The sequence below is a fragment of the Schistocerca piceifrons genome, chromosome 2 (genome assembly GCF_021461385.2).
Source record: "Schistocerca piceifrons isolate TAMUIC-IGC-003096 chromosome 2, iqSchPice1.1, whole genome shotgun sequence".
Taxonomy (NCBI): Eukaryota; Metazoa; Arthropoda; class Insecta; order Orthoptera; family Acrididae; genus Schistocerca; species Schistocerca piceifrons.
Window position 1 is genome coordinate 471,029,530 of NC_060139.1, and position 16,887 is coordinate 471,046,416.

At 39.2% G+C, this 16,887-nt stretch overlaps 1 protein-coding gene across 1 annotated transcript in view; it reads right to left on the reverse strand.

The window, feature by feature from the left end:
* LOC124777716 (adenosine deaminase-like) overlaps positions 1–16,887 on the reverse strand; it is a 48,707-nt gene that overhangs the window by 14,795 nt on the left and 17,025 nt on the right. The window contains exons 2-4 of the mRNA XM_047253213.1: positions 11,676–11,812; positions 1,786–1,989; positions 1,423–1,535 (exon numbers count right to left, since the gene is read on the reverse strand). Of these exons, the coding sequence (XP_047109169.1) occupies positions 1,423–1,535; positions 1,786–1,816 (144 nt within the window). The 5' untranslated portion in view covers positions 1,817–1,989; positions 11,676–11,812. The remainder of the gene's footprint in view (positions 1–1,422; positions 1,536–1,785; positions 1,990–11,675; positions 11,813–16,887) is intronic.

A 16,887-nucleotide genomic window follows, 5' to 3' on the forward strand; every position in this document is an offset into this window, starting at 1 on the left:
AGATGTTGGGTGAATATAGTGGATATAGGATGGCAATAACAGAATGTCTGGCCAGATACTTTGTAACAGATAAGGTAGTATGGGGTCTTGCATTGTCATGCAGTAAGAACCAATCCTGAGAATGCCTCAAATCAGGGCAGCAACATTGAACTGCTTATCATATATGTTTCAGGACTTTGGTTTCTTTCAAGAGTTTTGTTCACTGTTTTACCTGGAGGAAAGTGTACTCATGATGAGCTAAGACTTTACTGTCAGAGAATGCGATCAACATTGCCTTTGTTCTTGAAAGTTGTTGTTTGACTTTTTTTGAAGTTGTTGATCCAGGATTCCACCATTCAGCACTTTGACGCTTCATATGAAGGTCATTCTGGTGGTATCAACTTTCATTCCCAGCAAAATATCTTTGACAGAAATGTGGTATCATGTCTGGCTCTATCCAGTAGTTCAGCAGAAATTCTTCATCTTTCCTTCATTGGTCTCTTAGTGTGTGAGGGCAGAGTTTTGCATTAGTTTCCAGTTCCCTATATCTTTGCGTAAAATCTTATGATACACAGCATGATTCAGGTTAAATTCTTCTGATATCGCATGCATGATTACATGATGGTCTTCTTGTAATAATGGCCTTACACGCTCCTCATCTTCATCTGTTTGTGCCGTAGACGAGCGACCAGCTCTGGTATCATCTTGCACTAAATCCTTGCCTTTATGAAAACTTTTGTGCCACTCATAAACATGACTTCTTGAAAGTGCCTCACCTGCTTAAGTTTGCTTGATAATTGTCCACATTTCACTAGTGGTTTTTCCAAGCTTAACACAGAACTTAATGTTCACTCTTTGCTCACAATCAGCATCCACTGTGTCACAACAACTATTGCACAAAGAACCCAAGCACTGTATTGCTAAGCACAGCCCTGTCACCTCATGAGTTTGCACAGAAACATGACCAAGCTCATTTTAAGGACACGCACGTAACAGGTAATATATAAACAACATTTTTTCCTTATAATATTGCAAACTCAGAAATAACAAAAAACCTGTCATGGAACTTTTCTGACAAAGTGAGTATGTCTTTGCTGTGTTAATTATATACTCTATCCCAGTTTCATTTGACTGCCCCATACACAACTACACTGACTGGACTGAACTTTGGTGTAAGTAAACTCAGCCTGATTAACTTATTTATCTATAAGAACAATTCAAGAATACTACACAGAGAATTTGCATGCCTAATGCATGAGTCATGATTTAGGTTTATTATGATCTTTTTGCCCCTGCAGTTGTCATTCTGAGGACTTTTTGATGAAGATGACAATTGATTCTTCTAATGCCACAAGCAACAGCTCTCTAATTTTGCACATTCAAATTGGTCCAAGAAAAATGTTGTGATAAGAAAAATATATTAAAGCATAGTCTGTAACATACCCTTTGTACCATTTCAGCCCCACCAGCTTCACCAGCATGCAGTGTTCTGTGAATTCCAGATTTCCTGGCCTCTTCATATGCACCAATCTCTTCTTGGTTTAATGGTACTTCAACTGATTGAAAAGGTATTTTCACCATTTATTTCATGCTAATATATATGTCCAACACAATCTACATTGAGCAACATCTTTTCTCTTTTAAAGTCTATGTTTTTAGTTTTGAAGTTATTTTATACTGGATTTTATTCTCAATTTTATTTTAACAATAGGTAACTTTAGAGTCTATCAAGAAATCTGGACATTATGTTTCTGTACCTTCTTTTTCTTCTTAAATTTTTCAGTAATGAAAGTAAAAAATGCTCACCGTAAGTTTCTGATTTGTCATTTGCATTCATTGCTATGTCCAATCCAACAACACCATCTCCTTTAAACTTCTTGCATAGCTCCACGATATCCTTTATTGTGCCAGTACCATTGAGTGCAGAGAGAATAGTATTTGCTTTGACACCAAAGTCATTCTCACCACGCTGAAAACCACGATTTACAGCACTCACAACCTCTCCCAGTTCTGCAATATAATATATCATGAGTAAAAATAATGACAATTAATTATTTTTGAAAATATAATGTAACTGATAGACAAAAAATCTACTCAACAGGTGGTGGCAGGAGAACACACCTATAAAAGGTATACAGTTTGCAAGGTTTCAGAGCCAGTGGCTCTTCCTTCTGGCAGAAGAACTGAAGGGGAAGGAAGAGGGATGATGGAAAAGTACTGGTGAAGTTTTGGATAAGGGGTAGAGCTCAGAAAAGTTGCCATGAACCCCCTGTTAGAGGAGACTTACTGGACAGGATGAGAAGGAAAGAGTATCAATATTACACGTTTTTGAACTGTATCCACAGAAGCCCAGGGGTGTTGTGTAGTGGAAGATACCATTGTCAAATAAGTGTGGTCAAGGTATATTGAAAAGTATTGGGGTCACTGGAAATAAGCAGCAAAAGTTTCTGGATTGGAGGAAAAGAGGAAACTAAAAATGAACTTGTGTGTGATAGCACTTTTTGTTATTTTGTGACATATTAAATCACTGATGAGAGGAATTATAGCGCATCTACATTGCTATAAGAAATTAAAAATTGGAAATGAAGACTGAACATCAGAACATAATGGAGAAATTGTGGGCAAGGCAGACATATCACAACAGCGGATGGAGATAACGGAAAGGCTTTATGAGGGAAAAGGAGTGATGCAATGACCCATAATGTCATGTTTTGACTTTGTACTACCCATAGTCACACCTAAATTTTCACATGTTAAAGGAACAAGTGGTTACTGATGAGTACTACTCTAATCAGAGAACAAGTCTTTAATTATAGAGCATCCACTATTTTACTCATTTCATAATTTCCTGTGCAACTCAGCACTGGGTACTGCTGCACTCTGACAGTTGCAAATGCTACTATAAAAGAAAAACATCTACCTTCCAGTGCAATTATCGGAAGGACAGATCATCTCCTACTGAATAACACAGGTACACATGACAAACCGTATGCACTAAGTAACTACTATAACTTCATTTCAGCAATTGTTTCAAAGAGGCTTCTGCTTTATTCAATGTGTTGTAATCATCAGAAGCCCATCCACACAATTTGGTATACTGCTAATTTTTAAAAAATTTCAAAATATTAGTTAATTGAGACCTTAACTACAAGCAGGCTGACAAAAGCAATCAGGAATTTGATTTAGTTAGTGATTAAAAATACAATGTCTCAAAGGATTCACACTTCCTGGTGCATAATAGGGAGCAGGATCACATAAGAGGACTACAAAAGTCCAAAGAAGAATTACTATCTAGTCAAAATGAAAGAGAAAAAAAAAAGACTATTAATGTGCAGTGACGGAAAACCCAAACAAAATACACGTAAGCTGTATACTACTGATCCTTACGTGGTCACTATCAAACACAAAAACAGCACCTCTGGGTCTTTACATGGAGACTCTAATATCTATATTCTTTGCTCACTTCATATTGCTTTGGTTTTTCTCAAATTTGTTCATTGTGTGTTCATGCAGCTAGTGAATAAATTGTTCCACAACTTATCTCATTTTGGAAATTTTTATTTCTGCATCATACAACAAAGGGACAGAACCTACCACATTGGTGACCTCAGACCAATTTTCATTTCTCACATGTTTCCGGTGACTGTCTACTGTGTGGTGTGTGCACATTACGTACTGTGAGTCATTCATCATACAATGCACCAGATTCTGTGTTCTCTATCACATTTTGCCTTTGTATTTTGAATCTAAGGTGTCCCACCCACCACAAACTGTGTTATAATGGAACAGGAATGATTCCTTCCTCATGCGACACAAGTGAGCTCTTTAACCTATTGGAGTTCACAATGGCACAAACCAAGTGCATTGTCTGTGGTATTTATGCAAGGACACGTCGATCTCAGCACTTCACAAGATCCACAGACCAATGAATTTTTGGACCTGATATTACTGCCCAATGTGGGGCAAATGTCCTTCATACATTAACATTGACACTAAGTGGCCAGCAAACTATTAACTACCACACTTGTCAAGCCCATCAAGGTACTGTATGTTCTCCAGTTCTGTATACTTTGCATCTTCTGCTATCATCTTTCGCAGCCACGGCTGTATCACCCACGATGGCCAACTGCACTTCTACACCTTCCATGTCACAAAATCTCACAGCCCACTAAACACTGCTGCTGCATTCAACAACCAAGGTCGTTGCTGCCACATCAGTCAACCATGCTCTCATGCCTACAGGGTTATGTACTGACTGTGGTTGCCATCCTGACCCCCCGCCCCTTACCCCCCCCCCCCCCCATGATGACTTCAGCCAATGTTGCCCTGGGACAACATCCATCACTCAATCAAGATTTTGCCACTCACAGTGCCTCTTCACTGGCAGGTTTCCTAAACTGCCCTCCACTGCTGAAAAACAACCCCCAGACTTGGTTCACCTTGGCTGACAACCTCTTCAACCTCCATGACATTGGGGATGACTTTGTGGCCAAAAATTTGATAATCAAACATTTATTAATCCTATACAGATGAAGTTCCTGTGACATTTGAGTCTTACTTTTATCTACAATAATGATGCAGGCCAAAGAAGGATTAACCCCATTTTGTTCACCGCTAATGTGCTATTCCAGTACTGGAGACCCTCTGATATACTGATGCAAGTTTAGAAGGGGAAAAGCAATGGCCTGAGCTGTGAATTGGGATTTCTATCAAGGAGGGAGGCATACATAGGTAATCCATGCAGTTGTGGTAGCCACAGTGCTAACTTGGCACAGCAGTTAGCACATCTGTCTGATAAGCAAGAGACCCAGGTTCAAATCCAAGTGCTGGTACAAATTTTAGTTCATTGCTTTGGCTTGCATCATAATTGAGCATTTTTCACACCCTTCAATTAAAGTTATTCATCAGATTATAAACGATAAAAGCTTGGAAATATGTACTCCATCCCAACTCGGGCACCACTTACCTTCATTAGTTGATGTGGAATACATGCCTGACATAATGTTATGAACATTGTGGCTTATTAATGCTTAATGGTCACATGGGGTGTTCAGAACACACCAGTCATCCCTATGGATGGATTATTGCATAATGGACAGGTGTATAATGTCATGTTGTTTGGTACCTTTCTAGGACATAATACAAAAGCTTTGAGTAACAATAGAATCTACAATGGAAGTGCAAGTTCCAAGAAAACATGCAACAATGTGCCTTGGGGTGTTGCCGGCACCCCACACAACTCTTCATGTTGCAGTGCTGTGAGAAAGCGCACAGTTGTATTCCATAGCAGCTGCTTGTATTTTGTCATTCTCTGCAGTTAAAACAGCTATTGATCATTACGAAATAGAACAAGAAAGAGTGTGGAAGCTTCTGGAAGATATTTTAGACGAAACTTTTGAAGGAGGAGAAGAGAAAGAGGAGGAAACAGACAGTTGTGAAGTTCTCTCTCATCACAGTGACACAGAAATGGAGGATGAAGACAACCTGGAACTGGAACCACAAGTAAGTGCAGGTATAATGAAAGCAAGCATGAATTTTTTATTGGAAAGGATAAGGTTACAAAATGGATGAAAAGTTGTCCTAGTCATAATGTAAGAACTAGAAGTGTAGACCTCATTATTCATCTCCCTGGTGTGAAAGCTATCACAAAATCTGTGAAAACTGCTGTGGACTGTTTTTTGATATTTATAAATGACATAATAATTAGAACAATTACATCGTGCACAAATATTGACATACAACATATTGCAACAAATTTCACAAGAGACCATGATGCCAAACCAACAAATGAGGAAGAAATCAAATCTCATCTGGGTCTGTTGATATTGGCTGGGCATTACAGGGCAGGACACCAAAACCTGGGAGACTTATGGCACACAAATGGTTTTTGAATTGCAATATTTCATGCAACAATGAGATTCGATGATATTCGAGACAGATCACAGCGTAGAGAACTTGATCGCCTAGCTGCGTTCAGAGAAGTATTTGAATTATTCATGTCAAACTGTGTCAGTAATTACATTGTGTCTGAATAGATGACAGTGGATGAACAACTGGTTGCATTTAGAGGCAAACGCAGTTTTCGGCAGTATATACCAAGCAAGCCTGCAAAATATGGTTTGAAAATTATCACCTTATGTGATGCAAGAACATAGTATACTTTGGGGATGGAAATCAACGTTGAGAAACAGCCAGAGGGTCTCTTTGCACTGTCAAACTCGCCTCAGGAGATAGAAAATAGACTCGTACGGCCTATTGAAGGTACAGGACGCAGTGTGACACAAGACAATTGGTTTTGATCCATACCACTGGCTGAAGAGCTCCTGAAAAAGAAACTTACAGTAGTAGGAACTCTTAGAAAGAATAAGAGGGATAAGAGGGAGCTCCCTCCAGACTTTGTTTGCACGAAAGGTCGTGAACTTAGAAGCAGCATTTTTGGATTCAGAAAGGATATCACCATAGTTTAATATGTGCCAAAGAAGGGCAAAAACTTTATTCTCCTTTCATCTTTGTATCAAGATGGTGTCATTGACACTAATACTGTGGAGGAAAAAAACCAGAAATTATAACGATGTACAATAAGACCAAAACAGGTGTGGCCACAATAGATGAAATTTGCACTACTTATTCAACCTCAAGAGAAACTAGACACTGGCCATTTGCCCTATTTTTCCAAATGATTGACATTGCTTGCATTAACACCTTCATCATATATGCGAATAACAACAATGAGAGGATTGCCCAAAGAATGTTTTTACTTGACATCGGAAGGTCATTAGTAAATCCCGTGGTGTGCAAGAGAGCAGTCACTCACTCCCTGCCTAAACAAGTTAGAAAGAAAGCCGCAGAAATGGCGGGAGTTGAAGACATCAACAATGCACCACCTTCTGAACAAACAATACTTAAGCCCAGGCACTGCACAGTATGTCCTTGGAGTAAAGATATAAAAGTTAAATCGCACTGTGTTCAATGTTTGAAAGCTATGTGTGTAAAGCACATGAGAAATGTGTGTGATGAGTGTTACGATAACGCACCCCTTGCAGCCAGTGATAGTGACTGATTTCATAAAATGTTTGTATGAGCTGACTGAACAAATGTTTAATTATATGTATAATGTCTTATACCTGTAATACAGTATGAAGAATAACAGAAATAAATAATTAAACAAAATATTGTAAAAAAAATGGGAATTATTGCATATGTTTCAAATAACCCAATTTAATACTAAAGTATTATTAAACAAAACGATAATGTACTGGGAGATAACATTCTAAATAGCCTTTTGTGAAGTAGACATATTCATATCAGAGATATGCTGCCCAATAATGCCATTATAGCCACTTTTATTTGGGGTGTTAGCAACACCTCACGCGACTATTACTGTTATGAAAAGCTACGCGACCGCATAAGGGTTAAGCTTCCATACAAGCTGCAGCTACAACTACTTTCTCATGCTTCAGATTCATTGGAGACTAAGCTCCACTTCATGGACCAGGCCTATAGCATCCTCTGACATAGACATCTTCTCACTAACCCCTGCGGTCATGCAAAGGAAAAGGTTGGAGCTACTGATGACCCCCCACAACCTCCCCTCCAACTCACCTAGCTGGAAGAAGCTGTGTGAGAACACATTTAGTACTTCTGGAAGACACATAGCCACCTGGCGGCAATCTCCATGCACTGCCTTTGCTGAGCCCAAAACCCTTTCCAATTGCCACCCAAGTCTCATCTGAGCACACTGCTGACACCAAACAGAGGACACACAAGCAGCACAGAATACCCCCAATCTGTGTACCCCTTCTGCTGGTTCCAAACTACATTTGGAAATGCAACACAGAACTTCCAACCTCCCTGTGTATTCCAAAATTCTGATTCTCACCACTCCCACATTGTGTCTTATGAAACGGTGATTGTCTCTAATGGTGTCAAAATCAACCACAAGAAGTCACAACTAACTCATGATAGTGTAACTTTCCTAGGCTATACTGTGTCAGCTGAGAGCATCTGACTGACATTCAACCAGGTTGAATCTATTCATAAACTTCTACTACCCACAGACTATCGGGAACTGCAAAGATACCTGGGCATTATAAACTTACAGTGCTTCCGTCCAGACACCACTTACCTATGCTCTGACTGGAAAGAAACCCCTCCAGCATGAGGAAGTTTCTTGAATAGATGACATGATGCAAGCATTTGAGGCTCTCAAGTCTATTGTTACCCAAGCCATCACACTAGCACACGCAGTACCTCACACCTGCATCTTGACCACTGTTGATGTGAGTGGTACATCAGAAGGCACTGTTTTGCAACAGCACATTGACAATATCACTGAGCCTCTCAGATTTATCTCCAGAGAACTTTCATCTGCCCACTTTAAGTGGTCAACATTCAACTGTGAACTCCTCATAGTCTATGAGGTGGTAAGACACTTCCACAATTATATCAGAGGCTGTGAAGTTACTGCCTTTACCTATTAACAGCAACTCGTAAATGCCATCCACAATCCTGACAAGGACCTTCCTCCCTGATGCCTGTGGTCCAAGCACCTAATCAGGCAGGAAGTATTCCATTGACATGGTTCTGACAAAGTTGTCACTGACAACATGTCCTGGGTGAACATTATCATGTCTCCCATTGACAAGGACAAGTTGGCCTACCTGCAAGCTGATGACACAGAGCCTGTAGACATACTGAAGGACACAAAATGTGCACTGACTCTTGAGCCACACCCACTACTGGGCTCATACATTCCCATCATGTGCAACACGTAGATGGCTACCCTCCGACCAGTTGTACCTCCCCCTCTCCAGTGAGTGGTATTAGCATCCCTGCACAATCTCGTTCAACCTGGCATCAATGCCACTATGAAACTGTTGCTGAGCAATTCATCTGGCTGGGAATTAAGAACAATTTTTGTGATTGGATGCATGTCTGTATCCCATGCCAGAGAAGTAAGGTTGAACGACATGTACAGCCCCCTCTAGGGCAATTCAGTACCCCAAAAGGATGCCTACATCATTTAGATATTGACATTGTCAGCCCACCCCCTCTCTCTGAGGGCTTTTAAGATACACTCTCAACCAACAACTGAGTCATGAGGTGTGTGGAAGCCATGCCTCTATCTGATATTATGGTTGATTTGGTTACCAATGTCTTCAAAAACTCCTAGATTTCTTGCTTTGGTTGCTCCTCATCAATAACCACTGATAAGAGCCACCAATTTGAATCCTCTCTGTTCACCAAACTATGTGTGCTGTGCAATGCTGACATGTTTCATACCACTGCCTACCACCCACAGAGCAGTGGCCTCTTGGGGCATTGGCGTCCCACCCTCAAGGCAGCACTCATTTGTCACGGCAGTTTGTGGTTGGAGGCACTACCATGAATCCTCCTGGAAATATGCGCCACATACAGAGAGGACCTACAAGTATTGATTGTCAGTATCCTGTATGGTGAGCTGCTTATCCTTCCTGCTGAGTTCATCGAACACTCTTACCTCCCAAACAATGACAAGTTCCCTGCTCTAGTTGATCAAGTTTGCGAATATATTTTGCACATCTGCACTCCTCTACTGAAACCACATTCATTACCATGAGTCTTTATTTACAAAGAACTCTTCCCTCTGTGCTTATGTTATGCTTCATGATGACTCCATCCGGCAATCTCTCCAGGCTCCATACTTGGGCCCTCACGAGGTCTTCAACGGTGGACAGAACACATTAGACACACTACTAAATGGCAGACACCAACAGTCTCAGTGAATAGTGTAATGTGAACCTGGTTGTCAGCTTATGACCAACATCTGCTTGTTTCTAAAATTCACCTACCATGGCCAACAACATCTCTCCCTCTAACAACATCGACCCTCCCCTATGAGACACAGCTTGTGAACTGTGCTATGATTTCACCCCTCCCTGTGACACCTCCCTCTCTACCCCTTCACCCCCGCTTGATACAGTGTTTGCTGTTAACATCACAAACATATACACTGATGAACTCTCCATCCAGATTCAAAATGGCACTGTCTTCATTTTCATCATCTCTCTGCTAACTCAATATGACACCTTGACAACTCACATACAGCTATGAATTCCCTCAGGCTCCCTCCAGATGTTAAACAGTACCTATAGCTGCCAAACTCTAGAGCAACGGATCTATTCTTGTCCCTCTCTGCCTGCAGCTCAGGGACCTCACTCCAGTTGACAAATTTTCCTACTCGAGAAACCTTCCTGTTTCTGCATGTGACATCATCCTTGTCCACCTACATGGCTTCAAGATTTTGTCATGGATAGCATCTTCTGCTCCACACAACTGTTGAGGGTGTGGGAAAGGGGGAAATGGGGGGGGGCAGGGGGGGGGGGGGGAAGTGCTCTGTGGCAACTATCGCCCACAAAAACAGCACATCTGAGTTTTGACTTGGAGACTCTGATCTTTATGATCTTTGTCTGCTTTGCATTGCTTGGCTTTTCTCGTGTTTGTTCATTGTGTGTTTTTGCAAGGAGTGAATAAATTGTTCTACAGTGTACCTTGTGTTGGTGATTTCTATTCCTTCATCACACAACAAAGGGATGCATACTACTACACTTAAATGAATCTAATATTACCAATATTTATGCCAAAATAGTAGTGTCCACCTAACATTTTCAGAAACAACAACAGTTAGAGCAGAGAAGCCAGGAAAAATTTTTTAAAAATACTGTAGGGTTCATAGTTTTCAGCAACTTTCAAAATGCCTCCATCAGTATGTATGTAGGAAATTGACACAAAAAGAGAAATAATACATGTTTTAATTACAGGAAATGTGTAGAAAGTAATATTATACTAATGCTCAAAAAAAAAAAAAAAAAAAAGCTTGTACTGAAACTTGAATAACAAGTCTGAAACGAAACCTAAGACATACATGGGAACCATAAGTAAGAGGAAAAGAACATAAAAAAGAAAAAAAAAATGATGTTGCTTATAAAGACAAATATTTCCATTAAGAGATTCTGAATATTACATATGTGTTTCAAAAACTATTGGAGCACCTGTTTGACTACCTTATCTCAAACATGTCAATCAAACAACTTTATGTGATGTAAGTAATGAAATAAAGTGGCAAGCAGTAGAAGAGAAATGCACCCACTGAAAGTGAAAATCAGTGTCAGACTGCAAGAAACATGCAAAGATAGCTGCAAACTGACAGTTAAAAGAAAAGATTTGGAACACAACTTACAAAACTGTAGGAATGAAAAGAAGGAATGATCTAAATAAAATCATTCACAAAGATATGTATGCAAATTGCATCACTTTTATTGAATGTTGGAAAATAGTAGAATATTTTAGAACCTTACCATTCTTTGATTAAATTCAGTGATTTCTTTTTAGCTCTTGAAACTTCTTATTTAAAATGGATAACTGCATTTCTCTCAAAGTATGTAATGAGATAGTGCCAGGTACTGGAAATGGGGGAAGTTGCTGAGTAAATGATAATTTGTTCAAAATAATACAGCTAGAGAGATGCACTTGGTAGGATTCAAGTGATGACCAAGAAGCAATTCAAAAAGCATTTTTCATGTAAAAGTCAGCAATAGCATTAGCACTTAGGGTCATATAACAGTTTTGGTAACAACATATGTATAAACTAATAGAATGAAATACCATAATTATTGAGGTATATGCATGATATTATGTGCTGACAGTTAAGCAGTCACCTTTTAATTTCCCATGGAAGTCTGTTGTGCCCAGCCAAAAATGTGGACAGTATCGAGCTTCAACATAAGCTACTCCGTTCTTGGCTTCATCTTCACAGAACTCATAAGCAATTCTCTCAATTGCATCAAGGTCACCACTGTGAACATTATTCATGGCATGAGAAATTATTTAATATAACATAAAAATGTTTTAGAATATATTATAGGGTAAGGCCCCAATTTACAAAATGATGTTGAAAATCATATCTAACACAAGTTATTCAATATCCATTGGTTCCCCTGTTTTAACAACCTCCTTCAGAATCTATGATACAAAATTACCATACTTACTACAGTTCTTGTCAACAGAACTTCTTCTGAAATCATAATGCACACACTGCAATGTTTCCACCATGACAGGTATTTTGAATTATGGAATCTATACTTTGGTATAGTTGTTTTGAATGAAAGCAGAGAAGCAACTCACTCTAAAGAGGAGGTTCAATGCAGTTATAGAAAATGGTTCAAATGGCTCTGAGCACTATGGGACTTAACATCGGAGGTCATCAGTCCCCTAGAACTTAGAACTACTTAAACTTAACTAACCTAAGGACATCACACACATCCATGCCCGAGGCAGGATTCGAACCTGCGACCGTAGCGGTCGCGCGGATCCAGACTGAAGCGCCTAGAACCACTCGGCCACCCTGGCCGGCCACAGTTAATAGAGCACACTAACAGTAGATCATTAGGTTTAAAATTCTACATACTTGTCCTTTCACTATCTTATGTTTTAAAACATGACAGATCTATTCTATTTGGTGTTTTTGTCTAACTGTTCATATCTTTATCTTTAGAGTTGGCAATATCTGCTCTATTTTAGGATTGATATAGATGTGAAACAAATACTAACAAAGAGATAGAGGGGCTGGCCAGTACTTACCTCAGCTCAGTACAGCCGATAGATACACAAAACAGAACAGAAACTTTACATTCCTAGCTTTCGGAACTTTGACCCTTCATCAGGGAGGAGAGAGGGGAAAAAGGGAAGAAGGGAAAGTGGATTCAGTTACTCACAACCCAGGTTATGAAGCAACAGGGAAAGAAGCCAAAGATATTCTTTGGCTTCCCTCTGACAACCATGCCTCCATCCTTGCTACCCTCCCTGTTTACCTTTCCCTGTTGCTTCATAACCTGGGTTGTGAGTAACTGAATCCACTTTCCCTTCTTCCCTTTTTTCCCCTCTCTCCTCCCTGTTGAAGGAACAAAGTTCCGAAAGCTAGGAATGTAAATTTTCTGTTCTGTTTTGTGTATCTATCGGCTGTACTGAGCTGAGGTAAGTACTGGCCAGCCCCTCTATCTCTATGTTAGTATTTGTTTCACATCTTTATATGAGATTTTCCATTAATCATTTAGAATTTATATATTCCATTACATGTTTCTCAATATTACTATTATTACTACTACCACTGTTGTCATTATCATTATCATTATCATTAACGTCATCATCATCCACTAGCAGTGTTTGATATTTTCACATTATGTAGCTATAGAGCCTATTCAATCCCTTAAGAGTTGATATTGTGATACTTTATGTAATAATTAATATATTCTAAGGCATACTGTTAATATAATGGTATTATTTAGCTTGGTACATTTAGACTCTGTGTAACATTTATCCTGCATGTTACTGTTTTCTTATATTTTCACCTGTCACTCAGCCTCTGATTCTGATAGTTCAAAATTTGCTTCAGTTAAGAGGAACCAGATTTGATATGGTAAAATTTTATTTGAGTTTACTTTCTAATTTGTTTACCGAAATTTCACTTTAATTTTTCACTCAATTAATTACAGTAATTTTTGTCACCTGTCTTCTGACTGGTTTGATGCAGCCCATCTTGATTTTATCTCCTGTGCTAATCTCTTCATCTCAGACTTACACTTAATTTGCTCAGTTGTTCATTATATATATTACAGTCTCCATATTCCTGTGCAAGTTATGCAGTCCATGGTTCTCTCTCATATCACTGAAATTATTTGTCGATGCCCAAACACGTATTGTATCAACTTGTCCCTTCTTATAGTCAATGTTTCCCTCTATTTCCTTTCGTCCCAATTCTATGAAGAACTTTCTCATTCCCCATCTTATCAATCCACTTCATTTTCAGCATTCTTCTGCAACACCATACTTCATATATTTTATTTCTCTCTCTTTCTTTTGCCCATGTTAGTCTGCTTATTATGTTATTACTTTGTCCATAAGATTAATATTGCTTACACTGTAAGAGAATTCCTTCACATCAGTTACTACATGATCCTCAATTTTAATGTTACTGTTTTCGCTAATCACTCATCTATTGTTCCTCAAAACTTTCATCATTCTTTCATTTGTTGTCAATCCACATTCATTCTGTGCTCAATTTCATTCAACAGTTCCTTTAATTCCTTCTCACTGTCAAAGAGAATGGCAACAATATCAGTAAATCATTTCACTTGAATTATAATCACACATCTGAATCTTTCTTTTATTTCCTTCATTACTTATTCAATATACAGGCTGGCCAGTAGAGAAAAAAGACTGCTTCTTTGCCTTATGTCCTTTCTAATCTGAGAACTTCTTTCTCTGTCTTCCGTTCTTCAAGTGCCCTCTTGTTTCTTGTGTATATTGTGAATTTATAATCTTTCCCTATAGTTTATACCTATTTTTCTGAGGACCTCAAATAACTAGCACAATTTTACTTTATTGAACATGTTTTCTAGGTCAACAAATCATAAGAAAGTGTCATGATTTTTCTGAAGTCTTGCTTCCATTATGAAGTACAATGTCAGAACTAACTCTTTAGTGTCTTTATCGTACCCAAAGTCTAAACTGATCACCTAATAAATCCTCAGTTTTCGTTTCTACACTTCTGATCAAGTATGTAACTAAGAAGTGAAACTTCCAGTTAATACAGTGCAGCAAGAATTACTCTACTTGACTCTTTTCACATCCCTGAATACTCGTGCTTATGATGAGGGAACTGTTCAATGGCTGCACAACATTAACAGATTTGGTATCTAATTGAATGTCCTGTAAATGAAGCATTCATGCACTTATAACACCTTGGTTTGTATTACACACACACACACACACACACACACACACACACACACACACACACACGTACCAAGCTAACCATTTATATAAAACATTATAACCAGATGTTTTGGGCCTATTGAAAACATTAAGATCATCTCCTTCCTCCTACAACTTTCATCCAAAGAATGAGAAGAAGTTTAAACATTACAATAAAGGTAGGGTACACTAACATCTTAAATGGGTGGGTCTTTGCTCTGGTAGAAATGCTAATGAATCATCGGACAGTTCCTTGGTCTTAAACACTTTGGAATGATATTTTTCCATCAGTGTGGCTGAAAGGATATTTGCCACAGCAGATTGACAGGGTGGACACACTATAGTTTATCATTATTCATATCCAGCCACTCATATCCCTCGACAGTATTGGAATGAAAATAGAATTAAATATATATGCTACCATCTACATCTTCAGTTCCTTTATCAGATTTTCCCCCCAGGTTTTGCACCTATCCTGGTATTCAAGTGAATAAAGATATCTTGCTACACTTTTGACAAAAAGAGAGAGCACCTTGTATGTCCTAAAATGTTTTGTCTGCTGCACACATTTCTTCAATAGACTGGAGTGTGTCTGGGAAATCAGAATAAATGATACTGCGCCAAGAAGAGAATTACCAGGCTTGTAATGGACAAATAATTGCTATCGGTGGAAGTTTGTTTTTATTGTGTTGGTACATATTGCACAATAATGTAAGTAACATCTCAACTCATTCTGGAGAATAGTTTTATTTATAAAGCTTCATACAATAATCATGCTAGGTATGTATTTAGTTTAGATCATGTCACCTTAAAATTCTTTCATTTAGAGGTATTATAACTGAGTTGGTGATGGTTTAAGCAATCTACTCTTTCCATTTCAACAATTGACAAATAAGTCACTGGAAACAAATGTGCTTTACTTCTCTTGAAGCTGACCCATGCAAAGCATATCCCAAAATTTCAACTGCAGATGAAAAACTTAAGAATATGGACAATACAGTTGGTTGGTTGGTTGGTTTGGGGGCCAAACAGCAAGGTCATCAATCCCGTCAGATCAGGGAAGGATGGGAAAGGAAGTCAGTCATGCCCTTTAAAAGGAACCATCCTGGCATTTGCATGAAGCAGTTTAGAGAAATTATGGAAAACCTGAATCTAGATGGGCAGATGTGGATTTGAAGCATTGTCCTCCCAAATAAGAGTCCAGTGTGCTAACCACTGCACCATGTCACTCAGTGGGACAAAACAGTAGTGGAAAGGGGCCACTAGGTGATATAAACAATTTAAGGAAAGTTCTTATGGAATGTAAACAGTTCAGGAGTAAAGGAGACAACACACTCAGTAGTAAAAGCATGGAGTCATCAATGGATGCATCAAAAAGAATGAAAAACTTGGCTAGCTTTCAGATGAACCTTTTAAGGAGTGGAGGGTGTGTACAGGGGAAGGAGTTATTTCACAGGAGGAGCTGGAGAGAGGTAGCTGGTAGCTCAGAGGGAGACAACAGGTGTGTAGGATAGGAATGCATAAGGGAGACACAGCAGGCACACAGGACAGAAATACAACACACAGGCATCAGAGGTTGTGAGTTTGTGTGGCACACAATGACAGTGACATAGAGGCATCGGTTACGAAGGGGTGACGTGACAAAGGAAGGCTAGACTGTTGGGCAGAGGGTGTGGGTGCAGTGAGTTAACAGAGACTGCAGGCAGCAGGTTTACATGAGTGAAGGGTGTGCTGCAAAGATAAGTCTAATCTGCATAGTTCAGAAAAGATGGTGCTAGTGGGAAGGCCCCTTTTGGCATGGCTTGTGAAGCAGCCATTGAATTCAAGCATGTTGTGTTCAGCAGCATGTTATGCCACTGGGTGGTTTTAGTATTTGATGATGGTTCTTATTTCCCACTTATCCTGAGTATTGATAGGGAGAACACATCAGAGACGTTCAGGCTCTAGGCGACAGCCACAGCTCATGCCTGTGCGAGGCACATGCATTGCGGCAAGCATGTCAGATGGCTTTACTGCTAAATACCACAATCTGACTACTGGTAGCCAGTCTCTCACTAGACACTGAAGCCTTTAGTCACAAACTACTGAATAGTAGATTTTTAATCTTGGATTATTTAT